General features: G+C 49.7%; 1 protein-coding gene across 1 annotated transcript; it reads left to right on the top strand.

Moving 5' to 3' along the window:
* The first annotated feature begins 6,395 nt into the window (after window positions 1–6,395).
* LOC120392400 (killer cell lectin-like receptor subfamily B member 1B allele C) lies at window positions 6,396–13,529 on the top strand. Its single transcript, XM_039517138.1, has 6 exons — window positions 6,396–6,483; window positions 8,127–8,213; window positions 9,031–9,198; window positions 10,476–10,630; window positions 11,718–11,830; window positions 13,399–13,529. Exons 1-6 carry the CDS (start codon window positions 6,399–6,401, stop codon window positions 13,520–13,522), a joined length of 732 nt encoding a protein of 243 aa, XP_039373072.1. The 5' UTR covers window positions 6,396–6,398; the 3' UTR covers window positions 13,523–13,529.
* The last annotated feature ends 4,101 nt before the right edge of the window (window positions 13,530–17,630 follow it).

The following is a 17,630-nucleotide window of genomic DNA, read 5'->3' as shown; positions in this document are numbered from 1 at the left end:
TTGCTGGGAACACGTTTGATTTGGTTGAAAAGTTGTTCTACACTGGAAAAAAAATTTAGGCCAAATATTTTCAGAAAATGATTTCTACTATTTATAGCGGTGTCATTTCAAACCCAAGTGAATTTGGTTCCATTTCTCCATCCCCTCCCCATCTCCCCAGCCACATGCTTAAGTGACAACAAAATTCACTAAGCACATTGTATAGCACACAACTCAGAGCAGGACAATTCAGCTTTACCTCCACTGGAGAGAATCACTGCAGGATTCGTTCACTGTTTTATCTGCTTGTCACCACTAGGGGGCAGGGTCTGACTGTGCACCAATGGAGGGAGCATGGCCAGCGTTGTAATAAAATACACAACCATAGTCATGTGTAAACATAAGCAGCTATGATGTATTTAACCCTTTTAGTCTGTGCAATGACTGGGATTCCTGAAGCCAGTGTCTGGTCACTATCCCCAGTTCGATTCCTCTTTTGTTCACGGAGAGAGTGATTTAACAGATTTAGGAACACCACCGCTGGACAGTCATCTCCTTGCATTTCAGGCTAATTTCTAGCTATAGGGCTCAAAGCACTTTACATAGGATTTAGCGATGGGGAAATTTCTATCCTGATTTCTATTCCCACCTCTACTCGAACCCACTAGTGTAGACTAGCTCGTAAATTCAGGCTGGTGTAGCTACATCAGTTAAGAGGTGTGAAAAACTAGAATGAGATAATCTCATGGTGGATAGGTCTCTCCATAGCCAAGATGGTCCGGGATGCAACCCCGTGCTCTGGGTGTCCCTAGCTCTGACTGCCAGAAGCTGGGACTGGACGACGGGATGGATCACTCACTAAAAATTGCCCTGTTCTGTTCATTCCCTCTGAAGCATCTGGCACTGGGCCCTGGCGGAAGACAGGATACTGAGGCTAGATGGACCTTTGGTCTGATCCAGTGTGGCCGTTCTTCTAAAGAGCGCACATCGCTGACTGACACAGCTATTCCAACCGAACGGTCATTGCAGACGTAGCGAAGACGACAGAAGAATGCATCCATCAGTGCAGCTAACCTCACGGTGTGGAGTTCTGACAATGGAAAACTCCATGCATTGGCATAGGTTGAAACTAAGGTATGAGGTTATGGTGTCATCGTTATGCCAACATTTTTTAAATGGTCACATTTCTTGAAAGTTTCGGTTTTGCACTAGGAAAACCAGTCTTCAGTTCTCCTCGGAAAACTCTGCCAAAAGATTTTTTTTCATTGTTGTCAAAATTATTTCTCAGAATCCCTCCTCCTCCGTTTCCTGACTGGCTCTAACAACAGGCTGTACCTGGCATTACATAGATACTAACTGAATATCTTCATGGGGACAAAATACTGGGCATTGAAGGTGCTTTAGTGTAGCCAAGAAAGGCAGAACAAGAGCCAAATCCCGGTTAGAAACACGGCACATGTGAGGGTGATTAATCATTGGAAGAAACCCCCAAGGGCAGTGGTGGATGCGCCGTCCCTTGCTGCCTTTCGGGAAGAGGCTTTTAGTCAGACACAAGTCACTGGGCTCAGTACAGGGGTAACAGCGTGAGATTCTCTGGCCTGTGTTATTTGGAGCGGTTTCTTGGTAACTCCTTATGCTTCACCATCTCTTCCACCTTGTTTTGAGCTGTGACACTCTGAGGACCTTTCCCAGACAGGCAGCAGAGCTCAGTGGACCTTAAAGGCTTTTCTCTCTCTCTAACAGATCCAATAAAAGATATTACCAGAGGTGATGCATGGGAGGGGGGGAGGAGCATGCGGGGTCACGTGCCCCCATCCCCAGATTTGCTGCTCGGTTTGTACTGAGCATGCTCACACGGACTGGGGCTGGATCACTGGATGGTTACCGGTTCCATTCTTTCCCTCTGAAGCACCTGGCACTGGCCACTTTTGGAAGACGGGACACTGGGCTAGATGGACCTTTGGTTTGACTCACTATGGCCGTTCTTATGATCTGATGACTGAGCATGCTCAGAAACATCTGCTGAAGCTGCCGCCCTCTCTCTGCTCCCCCCACTATCAGCAGGTCTCTGGATATTGCATTGTACCGGATTTCAGGCTAGATGACCTAGTGGTCCCGTGTGGCCCGAAACAAGGACACGTCTCCAGGAAACCAATCTGCAGCTCCCAGCAGCAGGAGGCCCTGTTCTGAGACACACCGAGAATCCCAGCAGCTGAGGATGTGGGACGCAGCTGGGGGAGAACAGGGGTGGACTGATGAGCCAGAGCTGATAACGTGTGGGTGCAAAGAGCTGCTGGAAGCTGCTCGCCTAGCAGAGACATTCTTGCCTGAAGACGGTTTCCTGCAAGGCCCCCAGACACCGAGGCTGCTCGCGGAGGTGTGAGGTGCTGCAGCTCAGTTTGCAAGCCCTGATGCTGCTGGGGCGAGTTGCAGCAGCCCCTGTTTTGTCTGTGTAAGTAACAATGTGCCAGTCACGCTGCCTGGTGATGGCTACACTTTCAATGCTACGGTGGCACAGCTGCAGCATTGCAGTGTGGACAGAAATGGGAGAGATCCTCCCGAGAGATGACACGCAGGGATGTGGAAGAATTCTTCCATCGACCTAGCACTGTCTCCTCTCCCACACCCCGAGACACACTGCTATCCTGCCAGAAGTTTTCTGTGCAGACCAGTCCTCCGTCTTTCTTGGTCCATGGATCTCTTCCAGGACCGGAGCTCTTCTTCTGCATCCCTGAATCGCTGCTCGGCCGGCTGCAGAAAGATCCTTGTGCTGCGGCGTGAGATGATGCCGTGTGACAGGCTCTAAGGTACTCCTGGCTCTGTGCTTCTGCCTCACAGAGACAAACTCATCGCATAGCAGCAGTGTGGTCCAGTGGGTGGGGCAGCACCGGACTGGGATTCAGTAGACCTAGATTTGTGTCCCAGCTCGGCCGTCTGGGTGACTTTCGGCAAGTCAGTTCACCTCTGTTTCCTCTCCCACCCTCTGTCTGGCTTTTTCACTGGAAGCTCTCCAGGACAGAAGCAGTGGTGCTCAACATAGTTACCACTGTGGGCCGCATATGCAGCTCCCCTATGTGTTATGTGGGCTGCGTCCACACACTATATATACCACCTGTATGACCCTGAGGATGTCACATGGGCCGCAGCTGTGTGCTGATTGGATGGGGCGCAGCTGAAAACACTGACACAGAGTCACTTACCAGGCCCTTGCTCCCTCGTGTTTGGTGGCCGAGTGCTGCGCATCAGTATGGAGTCGATCATCACACACCAAACTGGTGGATACGCAGTTACCTGCCGCCCTGTGCCTCATCTCCAGCACCCTGCGTCCGACTCCACTCCCACGGCTCCCAGTCCTGAGCAATATCGCTCCTCCCCGTATCAGATGAGAGGTCGCCACTCGCAAGTTGCTGGAGAAAGTCCACAGCAGCCCAAGCCTGCCCCTGCCCAATGACCTTTACAAACCGTCACGTCGCCCATTATGGTCTCACCCGCCACGGCAGGATGTTAGGGTGGAAACGCTCTGGCGAGAGGAATGGATCTGTTATAATCCCCAACCAGTCCCTCGTCGCCGACCCCACAATCTGGCCGTCTGCTTTTGATCTTCCCTGTCGCCAGTGGTCCCTGTTGAGCAGGTTCCAGGGCAAGGTCTCTGTGCAGCCAACCAGTGTCACCGGGGCCTTCGTGACAGCCCTTTGTGCAGCTGCGGTGCGACACAGCCGATCGATGAATGCCTGCCGACTAGGTCAGCGGTGGCCTAGAACTGCATCGCGCCACTGAAGATGCCATCGCTTGGCTAGACGACTCCGCCCATGCGAAATACTGACCATTTGTATGTAGAGCAGCACTGGGTTAGGGTCAGGGTTGGTGCTACGGTAACATAAGAATAAATCCTGTTGGGAATCCTCCCTGCAGCCACGTGGATTATTCCCTCTTCCCACAATTCCCCAAGTTGGACAGATTTCTCCCACAATCCTGAGCAAAAGTGACCCACAATGCAACGGGACGAGGATCAGTTTCCGTGACAAGGGCTTATGGCTGGTTGTGAAAAAAGGGACGAAAGCTTCCAAATTCTTGACTCAAAACTGGATCTTTTTCTGAAAGCCCGGCTGTCGTTCAAAGAGGAATGAACTCCGCGGAGTTCACTGGCTTGTGTTATATGGTCAGACTAAATCGGGGTAGTCAACAAATGGACCACAGGCCAGAGCCAGACTCTTTTGAATGAACGCTGACATCTTTTTATTTACTTATTTATTATTATTTAATTATTTTCTCTGGAGTGTGGACATTGACTAGACCTTGACCAAGAAATTGGGACTTTGACAAGAAATAATTGATTACCCCAGGACTATGATCACAGGGGTCTAGTCTGGCCTTAGAATCTATGGATTTTTTTTATTTTTAAAGTTTTTAAATGTTTCATTTATTTAATTTTGTGTGTGTTTGGAAATTTTCATCAGAATTTTCTTTTAGAACGTTTTCATTTTTTTCCCCCATTTTTCAGGGTGGGGGGTGGTTTGTGGGTTATTTCCTCTTTCCACCCCTCCCCCTGATCTTTTCCCTTTTGCCACTGGAGAAAAAAGGAGGAAAAAAGGGGGGTGTCATGGACTCACAGGCCTTGTGCACAGGACTCGCTAGGGTACCCCATCTCCAGATCACCAGTCGCTAGGGTACCCCATCTCCAGGCCGCTGTCCGGGATCCTGGCTTCTAGGCGAGGTCACACCTGGAGGGTCCTCTGCACCAACAAACCCTCTCCCACCACCTCCTTAAACATGAAGAACACAGGGGAAACTGAGGCACGCACCATATTCCTGTGAAACATTAAGAAAATCCCCAATTTTGTCACAAGAGGGAAAGGAAAAATGGGAAATAACTCAATATTTTGTTTTTTAAAAAACCCATCAAAAGTACATTTTGGGGTAAAAATGTCTGGTTTGGAAAAGGCTCTTTTTTCCAACCCCAAAATGTTTTACACTTTCACACAGATCTATAGGAGCCTGTCGTTGGGCGCTATATCTATTCACACTGGAGGAAAGCATTGTCAAGTATCATCAAATTAAGGCATCTTCCTAAAGGACACCTATCTCAAACAGCTGCCATGGACTTGCTGTGGCATTACAGATAAATCTCTGGCCTGCATTACGGATGTTAGACAAGACGACCTAATGAGCTCCAAATCTGTGGAACGATTAATCATTCTACACAGCCATGTTCTCCAGATGTTTTCATGCTAGGTTCTAAACCTCGCCCTAGGTCACCGGGGCGTAGCATCACCTTCAGAGCAGTGGGCGGGCTGGCAAGGTCTTCTGCACTTCAGTGACAGGGGGGTGACTTTTTCAGCCAGTCAATGAGCAGGGAGGTTTGAAGGCCGGCTGGGGGGCACGTGCATTCAGAGCAGGTCATTGCCACGCTCTGCTCCCACGTAGCAGGGCTACTTGTGAAAAGATTTGGGCGTCGCCAGCGCTAGCATGCGAAAACTGGCAGGGTGGCTGGGACGGTACTGTGACTTGGGCAAGTGCCCTGAGCTCAGAGCGGGGGGAAGGCAGGCGACAGGCCTGGCCATGAGCTGCGAGCCTGAGCCAACACCCACGCTGCCATTTTTAGGGTGCTAAGGGATGGCGTCTGTCTAGCTACACATAGAATGAAACAACTGCCCCAAGGCAAATAATTAATAATAAAAACACCAACTTCCCGCCCCTTGGACCACGCAGTTAAACCAGGCCAGAGAAGCTGGATTTCAAACACTGGGAGATGCTGTTTTTCCACACCCCACCCCCCAGAAAATGTTGATGGGAAGTGATTTCCCCCCCCATCATTTTAATCAATCATCCTCCCCACACAAAATCTTTTACCGCCCCCCCTCCAATTGCAACCTTTTCTTGCCGGGTGGGGGATTGGTAGTTGCGGGACGAACATTCCAAACTTTTGGAGGAAAGCGGCTGCTTTCTGCCAAAAAAAAAATCATGTTACTGAAACATTGTGATGGAAAACTGTCCACCCACCCTCCTTTCGAGCTCATTTCCGCCTCTTCAGCTAAAATAGCTACACCGGCTTTTGACAGCTAACCACCGTGGGCAGCCCACTCATAGACCCTTTATTCTCCGAGCACAGACAAAAGCAGAGGGGCAGGATCTAGACACAAGAGCGCTTGCACTGGCTCTGCCTGGCTCCAGATCGGAATTTGCTGCCTAACTGAGTTAGGATCTGCATTGAATCGGAGTCGGGTCGAGCACCCAACTCTCCTGGCATTTTTGAAAAGGCAGCTGGGGCAGAAGGTACAAATTGTTCAGTCATTCGTCAATGTCCATGCAGTGGTCAGAAGGTGGCAGGTTTCAACAGACTTCCTGGTGGGGGCGTGTTGATCTTAGCTCACACACAGCTAGGACGGTGCCTTCACACACAGCTTTTGCCTTTGCTGGCCATGGCTCATAGAGAAGTCTATGATTATGTAAACTGCCCGGCAGGCTCCCTGCCCAGCGACACGTCAGCCCTGGCACAGCATCACAGTGAGTGCACTTCGCTTTGTGGCGGTTTTTCAGGGGTGTGGATTTTGGGAGGCTGTAATGTTGACTGTAATGTTGATAAATAGCAGGTCTAGCAATGCACTAGGGGTCAGATCCCCATCTGGTGTAAGCGGGCACAACTTCACTGACTTCAGTGCATTAACTCTGGATTTACACCAGGGTCACGGAGATCAGAATTTGGTCTTAACTCCACTGACTTCAGTGGGGTTGCTCTGGATTTACCTCTGGTCACTGAGCTCAAAATCCAACCCTGACAATTCATTGCAGTGGAGTCACTCTGGGTTTGGAACAGGGTCACTGAGGCCCGGGGCGGGAAGGACACCTGCCCAGAGCTTGGAGGACCTGGGGTTAGGTCCTTTTTTGCACACTCCCTGTGTCGCCTTGAGCCAGGTGCGTAGGGTCAGACCCCCACAGGTACTTAGGTGCCTGAGCAAGTTGGCTTCAGAGGGACTTAGAGGCTTTAAAAAAAATCACATCTGGCTGTTTTTAGGTGCCTAAATCCCTTAGGAAAGCTGGCCCTCCATCACTCACTGCCTCAGTTTCCCACCTGTAAGCAGGCGTAGAGAGACAGGGCAGAGTTCTATTATCTCTGTCACCGGTACCACCGCTGCTGGGCTCTGCGGACAGTGCTGGTGCGCACGGATCACAAAGGAGGTTAATGAACTAGAGAGGGGTCAGGGAACAGCCACGCGAACGATTAAACGGTTAGAAAACCTGCGTTACAGTGAGAGCCTCCAGGAGCTCCATCTCGTCAGCGTAACAAGGAGAAGGTGACGGGGTGACTTGATCCCAGGCTGTCAGTATAAATATTTCATGACGGGCTCGTCAGTCTAGCCAAGGTCTAACACAACCCAATGGCTAGAACTTGAAGCTAGACAAATTCAGGCTGGAAATACAGGTACATTTATAACAGGGAGAGTAGTTAACCCGTAGAACAATTTACCGGGGTCACGGGGGATTCTCCATCATTGACCGTTTTTAACTCAAGCTGGGATGTTTTTCTGACAGCTCCGCTGCAGGCATTATTTTGGGGCACGTCTCTGGCCTGTGCTGTCCTAGAGGTCAGACTAGATGGATCACAAAGGTCCCTTCTGGCCTTGGTATCTACACAAGGTGGGGATAACAGCGCTGCCCTGTCTCAGAGCAGCGCAGGGAGGGTAAATATTTCCTGGGTTACGATGAGGCACTCGGCTGCTACAGAAACGGAGCCAGATGAGTTCCTTAGGAGGACAGAATTCTGTTACCGACTCCAGTTCCTTCTAGTATTATTCCTTGGGTATAAGCTTTCGTGGGCTATAACCCACTTCATCAGATGCATTAGAACACGTTCACCTCCCCCCTCTCACACACTTCCGGCAGTGGGTTTCCTGATCTGCTGAGCAGAGAAGAGCAGTGTCTGATCCACCTCCTTCTCAGAGACTTTTGCAGACTATTTGCTCCCCTAGCCACAGTCAAACAAGGGGCTTCTTTCCACTGAGAGGTGAGAACTGCAAACAGGCCAGGCCAGAGCGTTAAAGGGTAGAGATGTCACCTTGCAGATGTCAGTGGGTGTGGATGCACCACAGGCACTTATCTCCCCTGGTGCATGCAAACAGGCTCTGCATTTCCCCCGTTGATTCTTGCAGCTTGTCCGCAGTGCCCGCTTTGGCATCGGGTGGGCTGGGCCGGGAACATCGTCCTGCTGGGAGCTGTGATCGCGCTGGCTGTCCTGGGTGAGTAGCCCCCGGCTGTGGGTTTTGGGCTGCGGCCCAGCAACGCACCGGGAACTCAACACACCTTGTTGGGGCTCAATGCGAGAATCGCTGAGCGGCGGCCTCTGGCCTGGGTGATACAGGAGGTCAGACTAGATGAGCCAAATGGTCTCTTCTAGCCTTGAACGTTGTGATTCTGGGACAACTGTGCCAGGTTCTCAGTTGCTATAAATTGCCTTAGGGTCATTGATTTACACTGCCTGGGGATCTGCGCATCAACTCCCATGGAGCTATGGCCGAGTCACACCAGCTGGGATCTGGCCCATTGATACCAATGGAGCCATAGGCGCCTACACCAGGGGTGCTTCGGGCCTCAGGCACCCACAGACAAATAATAGGGGTTCAGCACCCACCAGCCACAGTGGTTCGGCCTGGCCCCAGGGCTGGCTGCTGATCAGCTGTTCGGAGGGCAGGGGGATGGGATGGGGGAAGAGAAGGGGATGGGATGGGAAAGGGGATTTTGGAGGAAGGGGGGTGGAGTGGGGGCAAGAAGAACGTAGCAAGGACGGGGCCTCGGGGGGGAAGAGGTGGAGCGAAGGCAGGGCTTCGGGGGAGAGGCGGAGTGAGGGCAGGGGCGGGGCCTCGGGGGGAGAGGCATAGTGAGGGCGGGGCCTCGGGGGGAGAGGCGGCACGAGGGCGGGGCCTCAGGACAGAGCGGGGGTGCATCACCCTCTGGGAAATCCAGAAATCAGCGTCTGGGGATGGAGATACGGCTGATCTACCCCAGCTAGAATCTGGCCTTGTCTTTTCCAATTTTTCGCTTCTATTTATCTTGCAGTTGGTCAGTGCCCATCCCAGACTCGCCCCACAGCAGCCATCCAGCAGACCGCTCAGCAGAGCAATTCATGTGAGATCAATGAAAACACACCAGCGTGCAACCGTACATTGGAGGGTTTCCGATCTTGCCTGAAGCGAAATTTGTGTGGGGTGGAAAACAGCTCAGCAGGTAACCCGCCCGCTCGCCCCACATCCTGCATCCAACCCGTCACTCACCCTCACTGTTACACACCCGGATGTTTACATAAAGCCGAGACACCTTCATTCCCACCTCCTCTCTATCCCATCCATCCTTTCATAAGCCTCTATGACGGGGTAGGCAACCTATGGCACGTGCCGAAGGCGGCATGCGAGCTGATTTTCAGTCACTCACACTGCCCGGGTCCTGGCCACTGGTCTGGGGGGCTCTGCATTTTAATTTAATTTTAAATGAAGCTTCTTAAACATTTTAAAAACCTTATTTAGTTTACATACAATAGTTTAGTTCTATATTATAGATTTATAGAAAGAGCCCTTCTAAAAACGTTACAATGTATTACTGGCACGCGAAACCTTAAATTCGAGTGAATAAATGAAGACTCGGCACAGCACTTCTGAAAGGTTGCCAACCCCTGCCTATAGTATTGCCAGGAATCTACAGCCTCAGCTGTGACAGCTCGTGGCCAGTCAGGATGGTCAGAGCCCTGGACTGGCAGCTGGAGCCATAATAGCGTAATAAGATTTTATAGTTCTTTGGTTACTAGGTGTATTACATGTGTAGCACCTAGAGGCACTAACTGAGATCAGGGTCACACTGTGCCGGGTGCTGCACAGACCCACAGGGAGAGACAGGCCCCGCCCCAGCTGAGATCAGGGCCCCGTTGTGCCGTGCGCTGCACAGACACACAGGGAGAGACAGTCCCTGCCCCAGCTGAGATCAGGGCCCCGTTGTGCCGGGTGCTGCACAGACACACAGCGAGAGACAGTCCCTGCCCCAGCTGAGATCAGGGCCAGCATTGACTGACATTAGCATACTCCCTACTGAGCCCTGCAGCACAGCGCCCCCTAGCACTGCACTGGGGTCAGCAGTGGCTGCAAGGTGAGAGCGCCCCCTATTGAGCCTCTGATGGCTTAACACAGCGCCCCCCCCCCCCCCCGTTGCCACACTAGGGCAATGAAGCCAGTAATGGCTGTGAAGGGAGAATGCCCCCACTGAGCCCCCCGCTCCACTAACGTGCAGTACAGCGCCCCCTGGCATCACGGGGAGTTATTGGGATCAGCACTGACACAGGAGCACCCAATGCTGTTATGATGTTGCCATGCTCCCCGGAGCTGTGCCAACGCGCTGCATGTTGTCTCACTAACACACTGAGCGGGAAGGCTCCGTGCGGCTCTGCGGGGGAAGCTGGTCAGAGCTGGTAGCATGATCAGACCCGTTATTGAGAACTGTTCCATTTCCCTGTCCAGAGGGCTCCGGGTGCAAACTCTGCCCCAGGCACTGGGTGCCGCACAGGGACAAGTGCTACTGGCTGTCGGAAGAGAATCAGTACTGGAGCTGGGGCCATGATGACTGCTCACGGAGGGGATCTCACCTGCTCGTGATCCAGGACCGGGAGGAGCTGGTAAAGAACGTGCTACACTTCACCATAGTTGTGTCCTGTTAATGAGCGCAGGTCAAGACGCCCTCTTTTTATTTTTCTGTCAACAAACTTTTGAAAGCAAAATTTTCATTCACAATTTTCCAGTGAAAAATAGAAAAATTATGAAGTGAAATAGTCTCCATTTATTTTTAATAATTTAAGATTATCAATGTAAATTTTTAGTGGTGCAGAATTATGGCTTATAAGTACTTTCCCCACCATTTTTGTTGCTTCACATGTCCACGGTTGTGGGAAATCACGGGGTGGGGACAGGCACTGGGCAGGGAGGTCCGACCATAATTATTTGACGGTAAATGTTGAGATTCAAAATGGCCAAGTTTTGTAACATCAAAATATACAAAGTAAGAATCCTTAAATCAAATGCTAACGTCTCAACCAGGGTTTTTCTTACTTTTTGCCTCTTTGTTAATGTTTATGATCATCAATGGAAATATTTTTTTTTTTTTTTTTTCATCCCACACACCCAAGTCAATATACAACAAAAAAATTGAATCTAAAAGGAAAATATAATAAATATAATATATAATATAATAGATCCCCAAGCATTTTCCCTTTTACATTTACGGTCCTACAATGATGAGGAGCAAACTGAGACAGGGATTGCTCTCTCTGCTACTTCTGGGCTGGGCAGCTGGGTAACAGTTGTATAGCAACATTACGCTGATAACAGCGGGGAGGAGGAGCAGGCAGGGCTGAATGTTACTAATTATTCATTATTGTGTTTAAAAAAAAAAGCAAAAAAAAAAAAAAAAAAAAAAAAAAAAAAAAACAAAAAAGAATGTTTTACTGAAGTTCATTGAAAAATTTAAAAAAAAAAAAAAAAAAATCGTGTGGGAGGGGAACAGGACTGACTCAGTTGTTACTGAGTAGTGTAAGTGATTTGTTATGATTACAGCACTTTCAACTGGCATTTCAGCTAGTCCTGATTTGTCACTGATATTAATGATCAAAACCCAAACTAGAGATCAGGTCTCATTTGCATTGTGAGCAAAGGAGCCAGAGAATTCCACCATGTTCTGTTCTCTGTGACCCTGTGTCTATTTCACAGGAGTTCATACAGAATATTCCAGGAAATCAAAATCCGGTGTGGATTGGACTCAACATCACATCCCCAGGGAGGAAGTGGACCTGGGTGGATGGTTCCCCATTAAATCAAACGCTGTGAGTGATTCCTGATTAGTATTTGACATCAGTCTGCTATAAGTATATAGAGTGAAATCCTCAAAGTCAATGGTGAATCTGCTGTTGAAGGATTTCATCCATTAATTTTACAGTATAAAGGTCAATCTTGCAAACACACATGGGTTTAACTTTAAAGTCTCATTGGAGTGATCCCTCACTCTCCCAGATCTTGGGAGACAGGCCAGTCCTCGCTTACAGACAGCCCTCCAACCTGAAGCAAATACTCACCAGCAATCACACACCATACAACATAAACACTAACCCAGGAACCTATCCTTGCAACAAAGCCCGATGCCAACTCTGTCCGCATATCTATTCAAGTGACACCATCATAGGACCTAATCACATCAGTCACGCCATCAGGGGCTTGTTCACCTGCACATCTACCAACGTGATATATGCCATGTGCCAGCAACCCCCCTCTGCCATGTACATTGGCCAAACCGGACAGTCTCTACGCAAAAGAATAAACGGACACAAATCTGACATCAGGAATCATAACATTCAAAAACCGGTAGGCGAACACTTCAACCTCTCTGGCCACTCAGTAACAGACCTAAACGTGGCAATTTTGCAACAGAAAAGTTTCAAAAACAGACTCCAATTAGGGCAGGTCTACACTAAGGGCGGGGGTCGAACTAGGGTACGCAAGTTCAGCTATGTGAATAGCGTAGCTGAACTCGAAGTACCCTAGTTCGAACTACTTACCCGTCCAGACGCCGCAGGATCGAAGTCCGCGGCTCCAAGGTCGACTCCGCCACCGCCTTTTGCAGTGGTGGAATACCGGAGTCGACCGCGGCGCTTCCGGAGTTCGAACTATCGCGTCTAGATCAGACGCGATAGTTCGAACTCAGAGAAGTCGAACTCACCGCGTCGACCCGGACGGTAAGTGTAGACTAGCCCTTAGAAACTGCTGAACTTGAATTGATTTGCAAACTAGACACTATCAACTTAGGCTTTAGGCTTAAATAGAGACTGGGAATGTCTGAGCCATTACACACATTGAATCTATATCCCCCATGTTAAGTATCCTCGCAGCTTCTTGTCAAATTCTCTTAAATGGCCATCGTCATGATCACTACAAAAGTTTTTAAAAATCTTTTCTTGTTTTTTAAGAAACATTTGAGATTTCAGAATTCAAAATCTGATCAGTTTCAAAACTGAGAAAAGTTCCAATTACTTTAATAGTGGGTCAAAAAACCCCAATCCTAGAAAAAAAAAGTCACAAATTTCATCAAAAAAAACTTTTCAATTTTTTAAACTGAAATTTGAAACTGACTCAACTTTCCATGTACGTTTCAAACGCGGAAGGTTTTCAGGGTTCTAAAGGTTGGCCTCTCTGAAGGAGCACATGCATTAAACACTTCGCTGCAAGTTTCTGTACCATGTACATCTCTCCAAAACATACCAACTTGTTTTACATATTAGCCTACCTAGGGAAGGACGAGAGATGATGGCTGGGACCCCAGTGTCCTGGGAGGAAGGAGAAAAGCGGCTCTGCTCCACCTCTGAACACACTGATAGTGACTGTCTCCTTCACTCCTTAGATTCGCGGTATCGGGTCCTGCGGAAGAGAACAGCTGTGCTGCAGTCAAGAAAACTCAGATCAAGTCTGAAATCTGCAACACTGACTATAAATGGATTTGCCAAAAGGAAGCTGTGCTCATTTAACCAGCTGGATTGGTGGCCTCTGTTTGAATAGGTGGAATGCAAAACATCTAGTGTCTGTCTTTATTACCACTAACAAATTCTCAGCTGCGGGAAATCTGGGCCAATCTATTAAAGTCAGTGGGGCAAGACTGATTCACACCAGCCAGGGGTCTGGGCCCACTGATTCAAATGGAGCTATGGCTGATTTCAACCAGCTGGGGCTCTGGCTGCATTGTCTCCAATGGAACGTCCCCCGATTTATACCAGCTGGGGATCAGGGCCTTTGGAAGGGTTCTGGATTTACAAAATTATAAAATCACTTTGCTTCTAAAATTGTTTTCAGTGTATAAAAATAATTTGATTTCTGGGATGACGTTATGTGCATTATGGCAGTTCTCCGATCAGGGCCCCGTTGTGCCGGGCGCTGCCCAGACACACAGGGAGAGACAGGCCCTGCCCCAGCTGAGATCAGGGCCCCATTGTGCCAGATGCTGCACAGACACAGTGTGAGACACTCCCTGCCCCAGAGAATTTACAATCACAGTCAGATTCCAAGGACCCTAAGAGTGTCAGGTGTTCAAGTCCTAATGAAATACAACTCTTAGGCTCCTCTGAAAATCAAAGCCTACATGGACAGAGCAAACATTACTATCTACATTTAATACATGGGGGAAACTGAGGCCCAGTGATTAAGTGATTACAACAGGAGTGTAAAACAGAGGGTGCGTCTACACGACAGGTTGAGCATCCCCAGGAAAATGAGGAAGCCGGCGCCGTACCTAAGTACTCTGCCAATTTTTGTGGTTTTAAAAAATGGATTGTGCATCCTTCATATGCTGAGATGAGAACAAACGGGCACTGGACTACGGTGCATATTTTGGCCATTATACAAAGTACAGTTAAATAAGCAAAGTGACCAAAATAAATATAAATTCCAGAAATGGACAGAAAAAGGCCGTAGATTTTTAAGGCCAGACAGGACCGTTCGATGATCGTGTCTGATCTCCTGCGTAACACAGGCCAGAGACTCCTTTCTGGTGATGCCGGCCCGGAGCCCAATCCATGTGGCTGAGCCATAGCACTTAGGCCAACCCACTTGTGAGTCAAACTACTCATGCGATGGAGAATCCGCCACGTCCCTCGGTAAGTGGCTCTGATGGCCGGTTCCCCTCGCTGTTAAAAAGGGGGGGAGCGTATTTGCAGTTTGAATTTGTCTTGCTTCAGCTTCCAGCCATGGGATTCTTCTGCCTCAGTGTGTCCGACTCGAGATCTCGACTAGAATCCTCTTCCCGCACAGACTCTGAACAGGTCTCCCTCAAACCTTGTGTGTGATAAGCAAAGTAGAACAACCTCTTTAATGTCACCCACTGTCCGGCATGTTTGACAGAAGAGCCCAAATCCTCCTTGTAGTTCTCTGAAAGAGCTGCAATTTCTTCAACGTCTTTGTAAGGAGACAGCTCTGACCACCTGAGGTAGCAGGTTAAAAAAGAAACCTCGCTCATCTTAAAATGTGATTCAAAGTTAGCAGTTGATCTTCGACACCTCTGGAGCGCAGCTGACCACAAAAGAGCAGCTGTCGCTTTCATCAGGAAACAAGACTCCTGGCACGATTCCACTGCATGCGTGAAATGCGTCTCTTAAATGCTCATTAGAATTATAGTTACAATTACCAGGCTATAGGGCAGTGCTCCCCAAACTGTGGGGTGGGCCCCCCTAAGGGGGACACGGAGGAACCTTTGGGGGGGCCCAAGCCAGCCCCCATGTGGGGCAGGGAGTGAGTGCGACCCAACCCCACTCTGCCCCCAGCTCTGCCCCACCCCCAGCTCCAGCCCTGCCCTCACCACTGGCTCCCGGCCTCAGCTCCGCTCCTGACTGCAGCCCCTGCTGCAACTCCAGCTCCCGGCCCCAGATGCGGCCCCAATCCCAGCAGGCAGGGACAAAGTAAGGGGGAGAGGGAGGGGTGAAGAGAGGTGCATGACTGACAAAGTTTGGGGACCCCCTGCCCTAGCCCCAGCCAGCATTAACTGGCCCAGCTCCTTTGGCTTCTACCAGCAGGAGATTTGGCTCTAAGGACTCAGTGGAGCTCGGGCCGATTTACCGCAGCTGGTGACAGAGAAGTGAACTCTGGCTCCCTCTGCTGTCTGCACCACAGCACATAGTCAGTATTGTACCGTGATACGTAAACAGATTTGGATGTGCCGACACCTCCCCTTTGGAGATACAGGGCCTGATCCCCAGTTACCATGTTCCTCAGCTCAGGCGGGGATTTAAGTAAGTTTAAGCCCCCTTTTTGCTTCCCCCATTCTGGGTCTGTGCAGAGCTCTGCCTGGTGTAGATCGGAGCAGCTTCAAGGCTGCTCTAACCTACAGTCTGTTCTCTATTGGCCTTAGGTAGCACAGAATAGGCGGAGCACAGTGCATTCTGGCCATGTCCTCAATCCAGCCCCTACTCCAAGGGGCTGGAAGCAGGGCACGTGCAGGGCCCTATGCCAGCTCCACACCAGCCATGGTACCATAAACGTTTCCTGCAGAGAGAGAGAGAGAGAGGGGATGTGCATGTATGTGTTCCAAGCAGGAATTAATGGTCAGCTATGCGCTACTTTACACAGAAGGGATTGTTTTTTAAAAAAATTCAGTATTGGAAGAATTTTGCAAAAACATCCAGTCCCACCTCTCCAGCTCCCTGGCATCCCACTGGGGGCAAACTTCCAAACAGGCAGGAAGCACTGGGAGACCCAGCTCCTGCCCTGTTAGGATACTGAGGACCTGGGAGTCTGACAACTCAGGCTCCTGAGAAGGCCACCAGGGGGGCTGCTGAGGAGCCAGGCAGGCAGGGTAGCAGGTAAGTTTCCATCCAAACTTTTGTCAAAATAGACACGTCCCTGCAGAATGTCTTGATTTTTGATGAATCACCATTTTCCCGACAGGAAAAACGGCCTGTCAAAAAATTTCTGCCCGGATCCATTAGTGATTGTAACACACTGGTCAGTGCGGGGCACAGGTCGCTGCCTGCGCCTGCTCCACAGAGGATCGACGTCTGTTACACCCGTCGCTGCAAAGCCCGGCCCTGCAGCTCCAGCCCAGGGCAGCTCACGCGTCTTGTTCTGAACATTCCCTGGCTCAACTCCTGGGGGGTCAGCCAAGCCAGCGGCTGTCACAGCTCCACTGGGACACCCAGCGGCAATAAACACACAGCTCTGAATGCAGGGACTGCTGCAGGACAGGCCCATCCCCAGGAGTCAGGTGGGGATTCACACACTGCCAAGTAGCATCTGACAAAACAGCACATTTGTTGGGTGAGGAAGATTCAGGAAAACCTTAGATCCTGCAAATCCCACAGGAGAGACAGATTCCCCCCATGCTACTTAGAAAAAACAACAAGAGTCGGTTAATATATTACATATAAATATAAACAGAATTCAGATGCAAGTGAGACAGACACAGTACATACACGTTATTACAGACCAAATGCATCACTCAGAGCATTTGCCCAGAAGCTGGGGCCAATTTCTACGCACTCAGTGACTGCAGTAGCAACAGGCCATTTACGTTCCTGCTACAGCAACGGGGTTTAATTTCTAGTTATAAATGGAGGTAGAAGGAAAGGACAAGACTGGCAATACAAGTGGAGGAAATGAGGTTTCTCTGCAGGGTGGCTGGGCTTACTCTGAGACAGGGGGAGGAGCTGCTGCTACACCTCCGGATTGAGAGGAACCAGCTGAGGGGGTTTGGGCACCTAATAAGGATGCCCCTTGGAAGGCTTCCTTTGGAACTCTACTGAACATGTACCACTGGGAGGAGGCCCCACGGCCAACCCAGAATACACTGGAGGAATTATATCTCCTGGAAATGCTTGGGAATCCCCCAGGAGGAGCTGGAATCTGTTGTGGAGGAAAGGGAGGTCTAGTCCTCCCTACTCCCCATGCTGCTGCCACGACCCTCACCAGGAAAAAATGGCATAGAGGAAAAAGAAAGAAGTTAGTGTCATCACTAAGTTCCAGAGTTAACATGTCAATTTATTAGCTGAGGCACTTTTCTGAGTTATTGTTTCAAGCTCTCTGATTTGCCAGGGTATATTCATAACCAAGCAAGCTACAAATACAAGCTTTTTTTAAATAAAAGCAGAGATT

This window comes from Mauremys reevesii, unplaced genomic scaffold (genome assembly GCF_016161935.1).
Source record: "Mauremys reevesii isolate NIE-2019 unplaced genomic scaffold, ASM1616193v1 Contig1, whole genome shotgun sequence".
NCBI lineage: Eukaryota > Metazoa > Chordata > Testudines > Geoemydidae > Mauremys > Mauremys reevesii.
Note: the sequence above shows the minus strand (reverse complement) of the source record. Positions and strands in the feature narration are given on the sequence as shown.

Bases quoted from the DNA above. Each gene is read 5' to 3' on its own strand.
- LOC120392400 (XM_039517138.1), top strand. From the start codon at position 6,399: ATGGCTCATAGAGAAGTCTATGATTATGTAAACTGCCCGGCAGGCTCC. The intron at 8,214-9,030 runs GTGAGTAGCCCC...TTTATCTTGCAG, and splicing joins GATCGCGCTGGCTGTCCTGG to TTGGTCAGTGCCCATCCCAG. The intron at 9,199-10,475 runs GTAACCCGCCCG...TTCCCTGTCCAG, and splicing joins GGTGGAAAACAGCTCAGCAG to AGGGCTCCGGGTGCAAACTC.